Here is a 19,882-nt window from a genome sequence, read left to right on the forward strand (position 1 = left end):
GGGTGTGTATGTTTACAGGTATTGAACAGTGTGAGAATTTATTTATTTATATATATATACAAGGTACATTGGGATTGTGAGGACACACAGCATAATAATTACATTCTTGTAACGTCACTAGTACGCGCAGCACTTCGGGCAGGTCCTTAATCTAAGAATTGCTTGGGTCATCTCGTCCCTTTGTGTATATTTATACCTCAGTAAACTTATTTCAATTTCAGGACTGAGATCTATGTACTAAAACAAGTGTCATTTTATTGTGGGTCTTATGTTTACCTGGTAAATGGACACACAATAACTACAAGATTACATTTTTATTCTCATTCATATAATTAAAAAAACATTTAGCAAAATATTAATAGAGGATATACAGCAGCTAGCCTTTATAATATATCAAAGCTGAATAGAATTATTGCTAATGCATGATTCCTTATTTTAAGCTCTGTAAGCTTAACAATATATATCTGTCTTCTAAAACCAATTCCTGTACACTGATAAATAAACATGGTGCATGGAATTGGAATAATAGTTACATGTAATACTTCCATAGTAATTATTTAACTAAAATATTTGGAACATAAAAGTGCAACAGTACATGTGTGTGAAGTTTAACTTAAATTTATGTAAAAGTAGCTGTTAATTTTTTTTTTTTAGAAAAGTTACAATAAATATGAATTTTAAAAGCAATGATAACTAACACTTTAAAAGCATGCTACACAAAATAAGAAGGAAAATACATAATTAAAGCCACATTTACTGTTTTGCTATTTAAATAACCATCTTACTACATATATAGCCTAAGCTCATACATGGTAATTTGTTTTAATATATTGTTTAAACATCTCTTCAGCAAAACAGACCAAAAACAACTTACCATATTATTTAATATATATATTATATATATATTTTTTTTTGTTGAAAATACTACGTACTACACACACAATATAGTGTATACAAATACAGTGTACTATACACAAAATACTATGTATTTTGTGGTGTACACTGAAGCCTTAGAAAGCTACACATGACTGGTTTTGAAACTTTTGTTTAACTTTCATAGGTGTAGCTTTTCTGTTTTCCTTTACACCCTATTTAGGTTACATCTTTTGCTTTGCTCCACCCTTCGAGGCTATAACAGCAGACGCATCACACTGAAATAAAAAACCAGCGTTGAATGTAATGAAATGTCATTTTCTGTGTAAGCCCCGTTGGCTCCCTGGAGCTATCGGACTGATATATGCTATTGCAATCTGGGGCATCAGTCAATGGAGTTCAGGCTACCGGGGACCACGAACCAGAACCTGGCTCCCTCAGAGAGACACAGGGAGCAATAGCCTATGAAAACCCTCTTGTACTTGGGGGCATTCCATAACTACCATCAACTGGGGTTAAGCACCCAGAAAGGTAGGCATAACAAAACAGATCCCACTTGGTAAAAAATTGCAACGAAGACTGAACAGAGGCGCAGAACTCCCAAACTACAGAAACGGGTAAACAAGCAAACGCCATACACCACTGCTGTGCTACTTGTCCGCACAGCCCTCCCCTCCAGGAGCCAGTACACCTGGCAGAGCCATCTGAAGGAGTCAGCGTCGACTGTCCATTCCGTAGACAAGGGAATGAACCGAGACAGGCTGTTCTCCGGGACATTGGACACTCCTCAAATATGAACTGCACGGAAACCCTGAGAATCCAGTAGATGAGTTACTTTAAGCGACCAGCCCCAAAGAGCTAAGGACCGAAGAGAACCCCTGCGATTCGGACAATTAACCACTGAAGAGCAGTTCGAATCGAACCAGATTTGTAGATCACCGAGCAACCCGAACCCTTCGACCGCACCGTGCTGTGAGCCTGACGAAAGGACAGAGCCCACCACTCCTGGTCGGCCTTTTGAGCAGTGGTCACAAAACACCAGCCGAGACACGAGGCATCTGTGAACACATCAAGTGAGGGCTTGGGTAGGTGCCAAGGCACTGAACCCCAAAAAACCTGAAGAGGAAGCCGGCGACGCAGCAACCGACAACACCCAAAGAGGCCCCCTCTCACAGTGAGAGGTGCAGAAGGGCCGTCCCCAAAGGAACCAGAACAGACATCAAAGCCAGACCCGACCCGTTGGGTAAACCAGCACGGCGAAGTTCAGACTCCCGCACAGCTGCTTGAGCAACCACCAAGTGACCCGGGACTAGCCCAGAAACAGCTGAAGGCGGGACCATAGCTACAGCAACACTGGCGGAAGAAGAGACAAGATAGTAGTCCAAGAGTCCCACAGGTCCGAGCCTGGGACGGAACCAGATGGGACTTATTACAGTTCATCAGGAACCCGAGTCTGGCGAGCTGGGAAAGAACCACACCTCTGGCAAGGAGACAAGTAGAACAGCTGGGAGCCCACACCAACCAGTCGTCGAGGTAGACCAGAACCCGAACCCCTAGTAGATACAGACGGGTCACCATGACTTGGGTAAGATGTGTGAATACACGAGGAGCCAGATTCTAGCCACAACAAAAGGCAACAAAAGTGGTAAGCCTGCCGTCCCACAACGAAACCTAACCAGTCTCTGAACCCTGGATGAATCGGCATGTGCCAATCAGTCAAACGGGACTGTGATCTGCTCAGTCCCGTTTCAGTACTGGAAACAGTTGGGAAACCCACTTGAGGGATGGGGTCATTTTGACCACGCCTAAAGAGAATCAATAGCAAGGAAAATACTTTGCAGCCCCAGCTGGAGGATTTATGGCAGATGTTTAGGGACCACAGCTATCCGGAGGGGATAATGCAGTCAGCACAAGAGAAACTCGGCACTAAAACAAGGGTGGAGCTACTCCTACCTACAGTACCATGAACAGACAAGAAGAGATGGATCCTGCCATCCCTTTTCTTCCCAGGACTTGCAGGCCCCACCTCAAGAAAAAATGGCAGGGATATGGCAGTGGCTCAAGGACAACACGGGAAACACCCAACCTGGAGTAGCTTTGCACCAGTCCTTTGCACCTATGATAGCATGGAAATGAGGCAAGCTCCTGAAGGACCACCTAGAAAGGGCGACCTTAAGAGAGGTAGCCTAACCCTGGACTGAAACCTGAAACCTTGAAGTAGCAAACAATGACAAACCAAATGGACAAACCAGCCCTAACCTAACCTATCCAGCAAAACCAATAGGAAGACAGTGCGCGGACATGAGAAGCGGTTAAGGACGGCCCCAGCAACAAAATCCATCCCTATAGCCCACAGGTATAGAGAATGGTTAAGAAGGATCCACATGTACCCAGAGCCACCCAAAGCCACCACAGGCTGGAGGACACGACCCAAAACACCCACAAATCATGGGATCAGGCGTGAGCAAACAGTGCGAGCCTTGCCCCGATCGCCCCATCGACGGGGAGACCCGCGAAAGGGCTGACATCCCATACGAGAAGCCGGCCGAAGAGTAGAGCGAGCCTTGCGCCAACCTGACGATGACAGCTCCAAAGGAATCACCGGCTCAGAAACTGGCACCATAGGCCCACCCCGACTGGAAGAACTATTGAGCCCTGGCACGACCATTCTGAGATGCCCAAGAACGGCCACCTCAGAGAAGCAACAAATCCGATAAAGGACGACAACCAGACAAGACAAACAGTGACAGCAAACTCCGCAAACAGCAAAGGACAGAAAGGGGACAAAAATCTAAGAGCCAGGCCCCAAGCAAATTCCAAGGAGAGAGTGAGCACAGTCTAGTGACATGCGAGGCGAGAGACATTGCCTCCCTTAGTGTCGGCGCAAACAGCTTCAACAGCGTAACCGATGCCCTAGCTGCCGAGGCCAGTGCCCCAGAGGAGGGCCTGACACTCAAAGCCTCCATATCCTCCCCAAGCCAGTCCGAGGACAACTTGAGAAGGAAAAAGAAACAAGACCGTGGCCAAGTTGCCCACAAACATGCAAGTCCTCAGTCGCCAAAGATGCCGTAAGGGTGAGAACCTGCACGTGCTGCTGAACAAGGCCAACATCCTGAGGAAACACAGGGGGGGGGGGGGGGGACAAGCACACATTAAGGTTCTCAAACTTCTTCCCCCCAGGAAAACCTGCTGGATTTCTGTGGGGAGCAACTCCCTAAAGCTACCTAACCAAAGATGAGGAAAAGCACGGTGAAGGTCAGACTCCCACACAACTGCTTGAGCAACCGCCGGGTGACCCAAGACACCCCTAGAACAGCCGAAGGAGGGACCGCAGCAACACCTCCAGAGGGAGAGACATGGAAGCGGTCCGAGAGTCCCAAACAGGACCCAGCCAGAACCAAGCCCGAGACAGAACTAGATGGGACTTCCCCCCAGTGCACCAGGAACCCGAACCCGGCAAACGGGAAAGAACCACCCCCTCCGGCGAGCAGACAAGCAGACTGGCTGAAAGCCCATACCAACCAGCCATTGAGGTGAGCCAAAACCCGAATACCAAGCAGACGTAGATGGTCCACCACGAACATGGTAAGACGCGGAAACGCGAGGTGCCAAAAGAACCAAAAGAAAGACAATGAAGATGAGAAGCAAGCCACCCCATCATGAAAACGAACCAGTCCCTGAACCCCGGAGGAAGCAAGACACACCAAGACGCATCCCGAAAGGCCAGACACAACGCCCAATAACCTGGCCCCCCCCCCCCAAAAAAAAAAAAGCTGGAAATGGGACATCTGAAAGGAAACCAGTGGTACAGACTGGACAAAACCAGAATGAACCGAACACTGGCACAGTTCCGTAGCAGGACTGGAACAATAGGACCCCACAGAACAATGGGGAAAAAGCCTACCCCACCAACTCCGACCCCCTCCCCCTCCCCAAGAAGAGGAGCAGCCACACAACGCCACCACAGGCCAGAGGACACAACCTGAACAGCCCACGAAATGCGGGACCAAGTGTGGGCCAACATAGCAAGCCTCTTTCCCAGCGCCCCCTCTGAGAAAAAAAACAGCGTTGAATGCAGTGAAATGCCATTTTCTGGGTGAGCCCCGGAGGCACCCTGGAGTCATCAGGCTAATGTGTAATATATTAGACAGGGGCATTAGTCTATGGCGTTCAAATTACCGAGACTTATCTGCCATCGACCGGAGTTAGGCAGTCAGATGCTACCTTACTCACTTACGCAGACAGCGGCGCGGCGACGTGTGACGTCATGATCGTTCGTTCGTTTCGTTTAGGGGAGTTCTACCCATTTGTTCGGCTTTTGGTAGCAATATATTCACCAGAATTGGGGTTTGTTTCGGGATGCTTATCTTTCTGGGTGCCTGACCCGGTTGATGGCAGACATAGAATGCTTCCAACCACACGGGGGTTTCTATAGTCCATTGCTCCCCTCGTCTCATCTGAGGGGGACCAGGTTCTGGCTCCCCTCAGTGGTCCCCGGTAGGCCTATTGAACTCCACACACATGACTGATGCCAAAGTCTGACATTAGCATATCAGCCTAGTAAGCTCCGGGGAGCCGAAGGGGCTCCCCCCATAAAGAATCATTATATAACTTGCATGGATATTTAATGTCAGGCTACAAAATAAGGTTAAACCATTTCACCCAACCTAAGGCTTACCTTCTACCTGAACCTCACTGACATGACCATTGCAGATTTGGGGTTTTTGGCGAGGAGTCTCTACAGATTCATTTACGGAGGAATTTACTGCTACAGTTATTTCATTCTGTAAATGGATGTTATCAGTATGTTATACAGGTATTGCAATATGAACATTTGCAATGCTAAGATTCTAAAACATGCAGCCATAATATATATTGACACTCATTACTTAACAATTCTGAAAGTTACAGTACTGTGGTTGAATGATCACTCCATGAAGGAGGTAATAAATCACTTCTTTCCACACATCACATATTGGAAGCATGCAATGGTGGCCATAAAATCTTTGTATGCCATCAGAATGTATCATTCTTAAAAAATACTGTACCCTAACAGTGTGATTGTAGATGTGGAAGAATTAAAAATTACAGCAATCTTGATATTTTGCTAACAAGCAAAGTTTGTGCAGTGAGAATCCTATTCAGTATTTTATTATTCATCGTGATCTAATTCTACAAAGTATGGCAAAATTTTATTTGCATTGTCAAGATATAAAAAGTTGAATGCAATGTGTGGTGGGTAAAGTTCATGGGAATCAGATGAACCCACTACCAAGAACCAAGAAGTAACAAAACACTGAATCCTCCAATGAAAATCAATTGAAGACCACTGTTCAATACACTAACCTAATCCACACTACACCGAAGGTTGGGATAAAGAAACCCCCTCACACTTGAACACTATCATACCCATGACATGAGAAACTGGGAACTACTGAATCTCAACCCAAAAAACAGAAGATTCCTTAAACTCAACCCTTTATCTCTGGGCCTGCTCCCATCAGCAACTTCCTTGGCTTACTCACCCCAGTGACCTGGACGAGGACTAAATTACATAATAAAATTAAGGGATTTACCTGTAAAATGCAGAGGCATTTACCCAAATTGACTAAATTTACCCGAGGGCCACCATCACTAGTGGCCTTGATAGGGACAGGAAGTCGAAGGCTTGTCAAAGGTCCCCACTATTGTTCCAGAGGATTTTTTCTATTTGGGTTTTGAACCAAAGTAATGTCTCGGCATTCACGGCTTAGATGGGTAGGCGTTCCATGTGTTTATAAACCTATGGTTGAAAAAAGCTCTCCTATTTTTGTGCTACTTTGTGGCTTGTTGAGCTTGAAGCTGTTGTCTCTTGTGCATGTTGCATTTGACATTTGAAAGATGATGCCTGGATTAATATCCTCCAATTTATATATTACTGTAAAGGTATAAGCCTAGTCATGTCTAGTTATCAGTGTTAGTCTTGTGGCCCTCAATCATTCCTAATACATTATGGGAGTTGAACTGGTTGTGGTGAGTTTTGTTAGTATGTATTGAGCTTTTTCCAATGCACATATATCCTTTTGAAGGAGAGTTCTCCATACTTGGATACAGTAGTTCAGATATGATGCACCAGGCACTTTTACACATGAATAATAATTTTCTTGTTCTTTAACACTTAGACCATGCATATTTCCATGAATATAGGGATTATAGCAGCAAAAAATATTCGAATTATGTAAAAATAACTAAAATGTTAAACAAATCTCCAACTTATTGGCTTCAGTGTAGTGAAACTTATCAAAATATTTTCGAAATTTATTTTAGACGAATTTTTGAAAAACAAGAACGTTTTATTGATAAGGAAAACAACAACTAATAATTGTAACTGAAGGATTATGCAATAATAAAGAGATGCAAGCACCTGTCCGACGCTCAAAGAACAATAGTAGTAAAAAGTGTCCACAAAGTGGATATGCAGCTGGTGCCTTTATAGCATTAATACATAGTAACAAATAATGAATAACTACGTTAACATGATCTATTTTGTTATATATCATATAAATACATTGGACAACGTATTTATATGTTACGTTCATCAATGTCCCAAAAATATTTTTGTTAGGGGATTTTTTTGTGTTAAGATTTTAGTTTTTACTCTTTGGTTTATTATTTGATTTTTTGTTGTAAACTTTATATCCTGGAGAATGTTTAGGTTTCTAAACCTATGTGAAGATAGAATGGAATTGGTCAACAAATAAATCAAACTCGTAAAACTTGGGGACTATTTTTTTTTTTTTTGGCCGATTTTTTCTCTGATTTCAAATTATATTTTCTTTGTCTCTTTAGGTTGTTTTGATTAGGGATCATATTAGGGTTTTTTCACTTATATAAAATATACCCTAAATTTATTCATTGTTGATAACTTCAACTTCAATTATCTCAAACCAGAGTTTCAACTTTGAGTGGCTTCTAAAATTCCAGTTAGTAACAGATTCTCACTATTTTGACAGTGTACTCTGCTGTCTCTTCTACAATCCCATCACAATGGATTTTTCATAAACTTAATACATTTGGAGTTATAATTTTTTTTTGGTCTAAATTTGCCGCATATTTCAAATGCCCTATTTTTTACAATTTTTTTTACAGTAAACGATACTGAAAACTTATATTCTAATTTAATGAAAATGAAGATAATATGCTATTATAATAGAATAATAACATTAAATGAACAATTAATGATGGTTCATATTTTTTATTTTGAATTGAAAATCTGAAGTTTTCAATATTCATTTTTTAAATTATTTTTGATTCTCTTGTTTTTCAAGTTATACTGTGATCATTTAGACAAAGTTGGAGCATTTGCTTAGTTGATTATGCAAAAAAAAAAAAAAAAATTGGAAAGTGTTTGTGCAAGCTTTAAAAACTTATTTTAAATTATTTTGTCATATCATATATGAATGTATTGCGCAGTCTAAGGGTTAAACCCTGGGCTGCTCTTGCAATTTTAGCCTGCAACGCCCATGCACAAGAAAAATAATAAAAAAAAACAGCGTTGAATGTAATGAAATGCCATTTTCTGGGAGAGTCCCGGAGGCTCCCCGGAGCTATCCAGGCTGAATGGATATGTATATCTTTCTGGCATCAGTCAATGCATGGAGTTCTTGCCTACCGGGGACCAAGAGCCAGATTCTGGCCCCCTCTAGAAAGGCACGAGGAGCAATGGCCTATAGAGACCCCCCCCCCCTGTAGTTGGGAGTATTCTATGTTCATTCAGCATTCAGGGAGCATTCAGGCGATCAGCTATGTCTGCCATCGACCAAGACAGGCACCCAGAAAGGGAGGCGCCCCAAAACAAACCCCTATTCTGGTAAAACTATTGCAACCGAAGGCCGAACAAGTAGACAAAACTCCCCAAACGAAAATTAGCAAACTAGCATGACGTCGTCATGTCGCCGCACTGTTGCCTGCCCAGCCCCCCCCCCCCACCCCCTCCCCGGGAGAAGGAAGGGGAAGCCCCAGACCCACCCGCCGGAGACCCAACCTTCAGTTCTTAGGCTGGATGTCAAAAAGTGCAAAAAACACCGCCAACCTGGAGGTAGGGAGAGATGCATTTTTCATTCATGAGAGATTTCATTTCATTCAACGATTGGTGCCTTCTTTGATAAATATTTATTTACATTCAAAGCTGGTTTTCTGGGGGGAGCCCGTTTGCTCCCCAGAGTTACCTCACCATAGATAAAGAAAAGAGGGAAGGATCCGGAAGGCGGACACCACATGGCCTAACATGAAATCAAGACCACAGACGAAAGGAAAAGATCTTGCAGACAAGCCGGGAGACCTGAACCCCAGAACAGGGAGGAGGGAAGGAAGGGAACCCGAGCAAAGCAAAACGCGTCCACAGCCCCAGAGGCCAAGACGCACAGAACAGCGAAGAGCCGCAACCGAACAACAAAGGAAGCATCCCCAGCCTGACCAACCAAGCAGCAACCCAAGGACCCATCCAGAAAGCAGCAGACCCTAACATCACCCGAAAAAAAGGAGACTGCATCAAACGAACAACCAATCACGAGAACCAAACGAGGCAGAAAAACACAGGCGCCGAAGGAGAGCCGTAAACTTCCCGACCTGCCCCTAGAGGTCAACACCAACAGAAGAAGATCTGAAAAACACACACACATCAAAACCGATGAGATCACAACAAACCGAGGAGAAGAAAGAAAATAACCACCCGGCCCAACGACCACGACGGCACCGGAAGCGCAAGAGCAGACCGGAGGCGAAACAACGCCAAAGACAGCAAGCGGAACGGAGCAGAAGGAACAGTAGCACCGAATGCAAGCTGGAGCGGCTCTACCAGCGGCACCCAAAATGAGGTGATAGTACACGGCGCCAGACGACGGTCCCAGAACAACCCCGAAGGGAAAGACAACCCTATCAGAGACCGAAGAACCCCTCGCAGCAATAGGAAAACCAGAAGGACCGCCAGGAAAACTACACACTGTTGCTGAGACGAAGCACGCATGAGGGAGACCAACAACAAAGCCACCGGTGCCCACACAAGCTATGAGAACGCTTAGACAAAAACCCGAGACACGAAGACTCGAGGGTAAGAACGAACCAACCTCATACAGGGCTGGACCGATCCGCAAAAAGAGGTGGAGCCGCGGGACGCCCCTCTGGATCGGAAACCGAGAAAAGCAGCGCCCCAAACCAAGGCTGGCTAAACCAGAAGGAACAGCCCCCAGGGAATCGGGAACCTAATCCTGGCGAGCCGAAAAGGAACCAACCCGGGCGAGCAGACACGCCCCGTCCGGTCGGAACCCTCCCCCAGGACCCCTGAAGGACCAACAAGGTCAAACATCGAAGATCCAGGGCCCCAGGTAGAGGCCAATGAAGAAAACAAGCACCACGAACTAAAGCGCGAGACGCGAAGCGAAAAACAGCGATCCCACAATGCAACCAGCTCCAGCAGGGAAGAACGATGCACGCATCTCCGAGGTATACAGGAGAACTACCAGGACGTGTACCGCAGGAAATAAACATGCGTTTCGGAAAAGGAACAAAGAAAAACCGTAGCCAGGACTGGAAACCCTGCTACCCTTGTCCCAAGAAAAGGAACCAGTAGGGAAGGAGCGGTGACCGGAAGTCCACAACCTCCAACAGACATTGCAACACAGAAGCCTGCAGTGAGATACAAGGAAAAAGTGAAAGAACTCTGTACCAAAACTGAACACTGGGATAGTCCAAAATCACAGAACAGAACATGGACAGAGGCTCACCCCAGCACCCAACATCAGTATAGCCAATAAGCACCGACCATGATACACAGCCATGCATAGCATAGAGGGAGGAAAAACAGAAATAAGCAAGGGAAAGACCGAAATACAAACCAAGTAGCAGCTGGTAACGCAATGTACACAACCAACCACAATGTGTGGTGTGGGTGATCGCACATACACATAGGGACACCATGGATATTAGCGTGCAGCCAGACACCGAAGATAGGCAAGGAAGGAGTGTCCAGAGATCAGAGACCAAGTCAAGGAAGGAGGACACAAAGCACGAACTGGGGAAACCAAGGAGTGTCCAAATATCGAGATCCAAAAACTAAACAAAAAGCACCGAAATGCAGGGCAGTTACCCACAGTACAAGGAAGAACAAGATACATGGACAAAGTAAAGTCACTGCAAGACACACGCAAGTGTCCAAGAAAAAAAAAAAAAAAAAAAAACTAATACCCCTAGGGCCTCGTTGGCCTGGTGGATAGCGCGCAGGACTCTTAATTCTGTGGCGCGGGTTCGATTCCCGCACGAGGCAGAAACAAATGGGCAAAGTTTCTTTCACCCTAAATGCCCCTGTTACCTTTGCAGCAAATAGGTACCTGGGAGTTAGTCAGCTGTCACGGGCTGCTTCCTGGGGGTGGAGGCCTGGTCGAGGACCGGGCCGCGGGGACACTAAAGCCCCGAAATCATTTCAAGATTACCTCAAGATAACCTATTAGGTGCCATGGACTCTACCCTGTCAAGCAAGGAAGTGACAAGGTAGACAAGGACGGATTATGTAACCCGGGTGGTACACGCACAAGGGGACACAGGCGGAAGTTGAGTACCCAAATGAGCCACAGAGACATTAGAATGAACTTTTTCAGTGTCAGTAGTCAGGAATTAGAATGCACTAGGAAGTGATGTGGTGGAGGCAGACACCATACACAGTTGCAATGTAGAGAAGAGAGTCCAGTAGGCTCAGGAATCTGTACACTGGTGAATGACAGTTGAGAGGCGGGACCAAAGAGCCAGAGCTCAATCCCCACAAACACAACTGGGAGAGAACAACTAGGTGAGTACCCCACCAAAAGCGAGAACCAGCAACGGGCCGACAGAGTCGCCAGACAGTACAATCTCCCCTGCAGAACAGCGACACAGTGAAACAACACAGCTGAGCTGTGCAATGTAACAGGAGCATTCCTTGTGAGGAATGTCTAGAGGTGCATGCCCAGTAGAAGACGAGGTGCATGCAGTACAGAGGCGGAAGAGGCGCCACGCAGAGCCGCCCCACACTCGCTAGCCGAGAAAAGAACTAGACGATCGCTCTACACACACAATCCAGAACACTGAGTATCCAGGGGGTTATGACCGGAGATAAGAGGAGCGAAAATGGTGTAGAATCCGCGAGAAAGAACGCTGAACACCAACACGTGTGTACACCGCCCAGAAACAAAACGATCACCCCGGCCCCAACGCCCGATGTATGAACCGTAACACCCATCTTCCGGGTGGTACGGTTCGTACACCAGTCGTGCATACACATACTTACTCCAGCAAGGTGCATGTAATGAATATGAAGAATGTTGAAACAAGGAAGAAGAGACGATGTGAATACAAAAGGCGGCGAAACAGAATCTAAAGAGAAGGAGGATGGAGGGGGACCAACGAAGCCGAGAAAGGATTGGAGGAAAACTTCACCGGAAGCCAACAGACATTCCAATAATTCTTTAAGTACCGAAGAAGTTCACGAACCAACGAGAACCGCAACAAGCAATCACAAACGCACAGAGGCACATACGGGCCCAAAGACACTCCAGACCAAGTGACCTGCAGGGATCCCATTATGAAGGGAACAGCATCACGGCAGAAGTGTGAAAAAGGTGAGGAAAGGGGTGAAAAGCACCCCAGGAAGGACGAACCCGACGGACCCAAAGGGACACGGAACCGAACCCAGGGAGGGGTAGACCCGAACCAACACGAACGAACGCAAAGGGAGGGGGAAGGAAAAACCCCACTCTGAGGAACTGCAAGCCCCACTCCGAGGGGTACAAAACCTCCAGCAGGGCAAAATGGGGCCTGGGCCCCCTTTACAACTAACTTTACAATTAAGCTGGTATGGTAAGTTTGGACAATGACAGACATCACCTCACAGTCAGCTAGTACCTCCTCCCTCCCTCACTGGTTCAAGCCCAGATGCACTAACATTTCTCCTCCAACTAGACTGTTTGTGGTGTTATTACACTACATACACAGCTGATATACAAGTATCTACATGTTTTGTTCACCATAACTGTACAACTCAGCTGGTATGGTGCCCAAAGAGCATAGTGGCCACTACCACAGCATGAAAAGTCATGCAGATGACGCCATCTCCTTCACCAAAATGGCGTCTCCTAACATACTCCTTTTGCTGTTATTACACTATATATACGCGTTATATATATATATAAGTATCTACATTTGTGTTCACCATAGCACACCACTAAGCTGGTATGGTGAGTGCAGACAGTAACAGGTACCCACACAAATTTGGCAGATGACGCTACAGAAGCAGCATTTCTCTTCCCACCATACTATGCACAGCACAAATTATCCCAACAATCCTGCTACTTTGAGAATCCTGGTCATTTTCATCACAGTCAGGCTCTTCAGTAATACTATCATCACTAAGTAATACCAGTTACATATATATTTTTACATTTTTTAGATGATACTGTGCTCACAAGCTGAACAGCAGTGCTGTGAGCTCATGCTGCGTGCGCCCGCCTTGGTGGCTCCCTCAGTACTGACACACACTCACCCGGGTATGTTGCCCACGATTTTTTATTTTTAAATGGTGTCTGTTTAAAAGAGCCCTGAGGAAGCTGATGTGAACCCCGTGTAGCCACGTGACTTAAATCTTGCGTGGTACTCCCACACATGTGATGTGGTGCGCAATTCAGAGGCAATTACCCACCATATCAATGTGTTGTTGTGCAGTTTAAGGGTTAAGACAAAAGATTCATTTGAATATTTATAAGGTATGACTTTTTTGTTTTTTTTACTGCAGCTCTGACATGTGCAGCTTTCAGTTACTGGTGGATCCCAGGTCCTTTTCTGCATCAAGCTACTGCACGACATTGTTGCTGATATAAGAGCTGTGATGAGCACCGTTATACCCTTCATGCATCTGCCAATAGTAAAAATTTGCTAGTCTTCTGACCATTTGTGGAGTTCGTGAAGATCTCTTTGTAAAGTGTCAATATTGCTTTCACTTCACATTTCACCACAGATCATTATATTGTGTGTAAATCTGATGATGTGGTTTGTAATATTCTCATCTATATCATTGATAGACAGTATTTTCAAATGTAACTTTTAATACTACACTTCACATTGTTCAGTCAGATTTATTTCCGTTTAGGATGACCCTTTACTTTCTTTGTTTCAATCATTGTTTTATCAATTCTAATATTTTACCATTTATTTCATGTGCTTGTAATTTCCTCAACAGGCTCATATGATCTATGGAAGCTTCGTTGAAGTTCATGGATTATACAAGTACATGTCCCCTGGCCCTCCTGCACTGTGTATAATTGGCATGATTGTCACACAATCCAGGGATTTCTGCAGTGACTATTTTGTACCTTTCTGCTTAGTTTGAGTTTAACTACTAATTGAGCTTCCCCCCTCCCCAGAGTGTCTGCAGAGAAAACTTAGAAGCACACCTACCTCAGCTGTCTCCATTTCTGTCATGATTTTGTCTACCTTCTCGAGAAGCTCTTTGGCATTATCAAGATTAAAGACAAGAGGAGGTTTAAACTTGAGAACATTTCTGTGTGGACCATCACAGCTCAGCAACACATGCTCCTCCTTCAACCTGCAAGAACCTATGCATTACAATTTTATAATGTGAAACATACTTAGACATACAGAACGACATATATTAGCATACTGTGTAACAAAATATTCATATACAGTAATATGAAACAGTCATTTAACATACAAATTTAGTAAACCTTGACTTAACCTAATGATACGGAGTTCAGTACTTTTTTAACCTATATCCCGCTTATAAGTCATTTTGACCTGATTTACATGTACTTTGAAACATGGGGGGGGGGGAACAGTTTTAAATTTAGGGAGAAGCCAGAGATGTCAGTTGACGGTAATTATGATTTTAGTTGGTTTTGAAAATGGCGTTAGGCATTTTTTTGCCAGGAAAAGATGGCGTAAGGGACCCTTTGGAGAAGAGCTTTGTCGTCCAAGGGGGCAGGGCTACAATGCACTGTAGGGTCCGTGCCAGCCATCTGCTGACTGGTCAGTAGAAGGGGTGTGGCACTGTTGACCAATGGCGTGCCCCCCAGGCCGTGACGTAGCAGGTCGACGGGCGCCCACAGCTCAAGGCGGGGAAGCGAGTGCCAGAGCTTCCCCTGTGACGTAACCGAGCGGAAGTGTGCTCGAGAACTATTCTGGGAGGCAAAGAGGCCTCGGGAAGAGATTATTCGGCAGCAGTTATCAGTGTAAACGACCTGGAGGGCTTGTCATCTCCTAGGGAGCATTGTGAGGCAGAGATTTGCTGGTGGGAATAGGACACCAGGAGCCAGAGGCCAACAAGATCTGTGATCACTTGGAGTCGGCACTGGGAGGGGCTGTGTCAGTTCCCGTCAGTGTTGTGAGCAATGACAGTCGAGCGAGGCTGATGGCACAACTGTCTGGGTCTACTGAACAGTAAAATAGTTACTGGCGACGAGACTACACGGAAGAGGCAACATATTCAGTGAGCAAGGGAGGAAGCCGAGAGCAGTGCCAGCCTGCAGTGTCTTCAACGTGTGCATGAAGGAAGAGCTACAGGGAGGAGAAGAGGGATGGAGAAGACGAGCCAGCCTACGAGTCATCGTTGAACCTACGACGAGCCGGACCCCACCTGTCATTACGGAGCAGATCTACGAGGAAACCGGACCATGACTGTCATCGCGACATGGAATCCATGACTATTGTGGTGGAATGATTAGATATTTTTTCCCTCCACATTGTCCCTTGAGTTAGGTGGAGTTTCTCTTATAAGGAGAAATAATATTGAATTTAATGCAAGATTTACAGTCTCATTGCATGTGTGTATGGTTATAGATAAATATACTGTATATGTTTTATGTATGAACTATCAGTGATCACATGTTGGAGCAGTACATTCTGTGAAGTACTGTATGGGCCAGGGTTACTTATGCATGTGAAAGAAGGTAAACAAGTGCTAAAGTGACAGCCACGGCCAGTTTTCGAGGTAATGGCGAAGAGAGTTGAAAGAGGCGACTTTCCATGAGTGTGAAACATGACTGAAACAGAACAGCACCACATGAATCTTGAGATGGAGACACACGACCAAGCCATATCCCATCAGCCAAAGAACTGCAGAGTGGATCCCCCTCCTAGAGAGGGGGAGGGGGGGGGGGGAGCTGCACATACATGCAGCGTGGCTCGTGTGACGTCATGCTTGTTTGCTCTTTTTTCCATTAGGGAGTTCTGTCTACTCGTTTGTCCATTTTCGTCGTTTTTAACCAGAATAGGGAATGGTTTTGGGGCGCTTACCTTTCTGGGTGCCTGTCCCGGTCGATGGCAGATGTAGAATGCTCCAAAATCAAACGTGCATTTCTATAGAACATTGCTCCTTGTGCCTCTGAGGGGGGCTAGGTTCTGGCTCGTGGTCCCTGGTAGGCCTAGAACTCCACCCACATCGACTGATGCCAAAGTTAGGGATATCAGCTAATATCAGCCTGGATAGCCCCAGGGAGCCGTAGAGGCTCCCTCCAGAAAACAAATATAAACTAACTGAAAAGATTTTGTTCACAAGTTACCTTTGGTTAATGTAAGCAGCCTCAGCGGTCGCAGGTGTTCGTGTCTCCCTATCCTTGACCAAGTCGACTCCCAGGAACATACCTTGACCTCGTACGTCACCTAGGGGTAAAACAAAATTGTTACACGAGTGTAAATAACTGAAATACATATTTATGTACAGGGCAGTTATAAAAGTCATTCTATTACAAAATTCTTAATGGTAAAATGCATTGTAAAAGTACAAAAAAAATAAATTACCAATTATGTCGTGTTTCTGCTTCATGGAGTTAAACTCCTGTATCAAGTAGTTGCCAATAAATGTTGCATTTTCTCTAAGTTTGTCATTTTCAATGACATCAAGAACGGCATCAGCAATTGTAGCAGAAACTGGATTGCCACCAAATGTGTTGAAGTATTCAATTCCTGTAGCCCCAAAACTATCCGCAATGTCTCTGTCAATACAGTATTGTACATTAAAAATTGTATGGATAGTGTGTTACACATTCATATACAGTATACAACATTCATTCTCGCTACCACCCTTCCCACTTTTATAGGATCAGTCAGCATCAATCTAGAGAAAACATACATTTTAGATACTATAAATAATAACACTGGTTAACCAGTTTTGTTCAGTTTTATCAAACAGTATTGTATATGGGAAAATTATTTATGAATAGTCACAAGAAAAATAATGACAAAACCAAATACATTTCATGAATGTAATGAAACTCCATTTTCTGGGTGAGACCAGGAGGCACTCCGGGAGCTATCCACGCTGATATGAATGGTATTAGACCAGTCAAAGTGAATGGAGTACTTAGGCCTACCGGGGACCACGAGCCAGAACCTGGCCCCCCTCAGAGAGGCACGAGGAGTAATGGCCTATAGAAACCCCCCGTGTGGTTGGCAGCATTCTGTCTGCCATTGAGCGAGTCAGGCTCCCAGAAAGGTAAGAGCCCCAAAACAAACCCCTATTCTGGTTAAAATATTGCTACTGAAATCCCAACTAATCCAGTTTTACCCAGAAAATGGCTTTTCATTACATTCAATGCTGGTTTTCTGGTGGCAGCCCCTTTGGCTCCCCAGAGCTAAAGACAAAACAAGAGGGGCTTACCCTGGAGGCAGTTGGCACTTGCTCCTCAACTGAAAGACCCGAACCCTGGAACAGGGAAGAAGGGAAACCGGGTCGACTCAAAACGCGTCCCTGGCCATGGAGGATGTATCACGCAGGTAACGGCAGAGCCATGACCGGACACAACACATGATGCACCTCTGGCCGAACCAACCAAGCATCAACAGCCCAAGGACCCCTCCGGAAAGCAGCAGTCTCATTTTTTCGCCAGAAAAGAAGACAGCTGCAAACAAACAAACCTACCACCAGGACTAAAAGAGCAGAAACCCCTGCGCTGGGCAAGAGCATGAAGCTCCTTGACCCGAACCCCTAGAGGCTAATGCCAAGAAAAAGAGCCTTGGAGAAACAATCCTGAACCGAAAGGGCCACCACAAACCAAGGAGGAGAAGAAAGGAGAGCACCCAGTCCAAGGACAAGGACACCTCAAGCTACGCATGAGCAGGCCTGAGGGGAAACAACCCATGAGACTGCTTGCGGAATGGCGCCGAAGTAACATCAATTCCAAACGCAAGCTGCAGCGGCTCTGCCAGTGCTGCATGATACGAGGTGACACTATCTGGCATAAGGTGAAAAACTTGGCACAAGAGTCCTGAAACAGCCATGAGAGAAAGGACAAAACAATCCAACAGAGACCGAAGTAAACTGGTGAAGGGACAAAAACTAAAGCAAGACCCGCCAGGAAACTTCATACTGCTGCCGAGACGAAGCACGCAGGTGGGACACCAACAACAAAACCACCTGCTCACCATACAAGTCGTGATAGACTCGAGTCAGAAAGACCATCCGCAAAGACTCGAGGAGAAGATCGAATCAGCCTCATAACAGACCAGTCCGATCTGCTGGAAGAGGCAGAGCCGCAGAAAAATCCCTGGGTTCAGACACCGAGCAAGAAGCACTGGAATCCAAGGCTGGGCTGGCCACCAAGCACCCAAGAAGACTACTCTCCCTTGGTAAGTTTCCAAGCGAGCTAGGACCAGGTGCAACAGCTAAACTGGGGGGGGGGGAAGTGGTACAGGTAACCCCACCTCGACCAGTCCTGTTACAAGGCATCGACCCTGACGGCCTCGCAGTCGGGGAAGGGCGACACGTATATCGAGACGCGCCTTGACCATGCCGACGCGAAGAGGTTCACTTCTGGGGCCCGTGTGTCCGGCAGAGCCAACTGAAGGAGTTAGCGTAGACTGTCCATTCCGTGGGCAGAGGAATGAACCAAGACAGGCTGTCCGCCAGGACGTTGGACACTGCCCCGAATGTACACAGCCAGGAGAGCTAAACTGAGAACTCGGCAGACGAGTCACCTGAAGCGACCAGCCCCAAAGAGCCAAGGACCGCATTGAACCCCCTCAGTTTAGCATTGAACCCCCTCAGTTTAGGCAATGAACCACCAGGGAGTAGTTCAAATGGAGCCGGATCGTCGGTCCGTGAGCAACCCGAACCCTCCAAAGCGACTCCCACACTGCCGGAAACTCCCGCACTGTGCTATGGTTCCAACGGAAGGATGGACCCCACCGCCCCTGGCCGGCCTGGTGAGCACCAGTCACAAAGCCCCAGCCAAGAGACGACGTGTCCGTGAACACATCGAGCGAGGGCTCAGGTAGGTGCCAAGGCAATGAACCCGGAAAAATCTGAAGAGGAAGTTGGCGACGCCACAGCCAACGCAAGGTACCCGGAGGCTGAACTCGGCGATCGCGAGAGAGGCGGAAGAGACGTCCCTGAAGGAACCAGAACAGCCGACGAAGTCAAACTGGACTCGGCGAATAGACCATCATGGCAAATTTTAGGCTCCCACACAAACCCTTGAGCAACCGCCGGATGACCTAGGAGTCCCCCCAGAAACAGGTGAAGGCGGGAACACAGCCAAATCAAAGACTCCGAAGGGAAAGACAAAGAAGCGGTCCAAAAGTCCCACACAAGATCCAGCCAAGACCATACCTGAGAGGGAACCCAGATGGGACTTCCTCCAGTTCACCAGGAACCCGAACCCGGCGAGCAGGGGAAACAACCAATTTCCTGGTGAGCAGACAAGCGGGCTGGCTGGGAGCCCACACCAGCCAGTCGTCAAAGTAGGCCAGAACCTGAACCCCCTAAAAGATGCCATGACCCAGGTAAGGCATGTGCACACGAGGTGCCAGATTCAAGCCAAATGGAAGGCAATGAGAGGAATCCCAGCTAGGGCCCAAGCAGATTCCAAGGTGGTCATGAGCTCCATCTGCCATCACACGAGACGAGAAGCAAAAAACAGGGACACCTCATCCTGCAGGATCGGCACGAACATCTTCAATAGGGCAGTCGACGCACGCACTGCCGAGATCAAGG

The 19,882-nt window shown here is 46.3% G+C and overlaps 1 protein-coding gene and 1 non-coding gene across 3 annotated transcripts in view; one reads left to right on the forward strand and one right to left on the reverse strand.

Annotated features, from left to right (window-relative positions):
• Window positions 1-299: 299 nt before the first annotated feature.
• LOC123773250 (ethanolamine-phosphate phospho-lyase) overlaps window positions 300-19,882 on the reverse strand; it is a 69,956-nt gene continuing 50,373 nt past the window's right edge. Inside the window, exons 8-12 of one of the 2 annotated variants that reach the window (XM_069317942.1) lie at window positions 16,690-16,883; window positions 16,452-16,551; window positions 14,332-14,479; window positions 5,552-5,657; window positions 300-1,151 (exon numbers count right to left, since the gene is read on the reverse strand). In XM_069317942.1, coding sequence (XP_069174043.1) covers window positions 1,147-1,151; window positions 5,552-5,657; window positions 14,332-14,479; window positions 16,452-16,551; window positions 16,690-16,883 — 553 coding nt within the window. In that variant the 3' untranslated portion in view covers window positions 300-1,146. The remainder of the gene's footprint in view (window positions 1,152-5,551; window positions 5,658-14,331; window positions 14,480-16,451; window positions 16,552-16,689; window positions 16,884-19,882) is intronic. The other variant, XM_069317943.1, reaches the window with a different exon arrangement.
• On the forward strand, window positions 11,102-11,173 carry TRNAK-CUU (transfer RNA lysine (anticodon CUU)). Its single transcript has one exon. It is a non-coding gene; the product is annotated as a tRNA-Lys (tRNA).

This window comes from Procambarus clarkii, chromosome 89 (assembly GCF_040958095.1).
Source record: "Procambarus clarkii isolate CNS0578487 chromosome 89, FALCON_Pclarkii_2.0, whole genome shotgun sequence".
Lineage (NCBI taxonomy): Eukaryota > Metazoa > Arthropoda > Malacostraca > Decapoda > Cambaridae > Procambarus > Procambarus clarkii.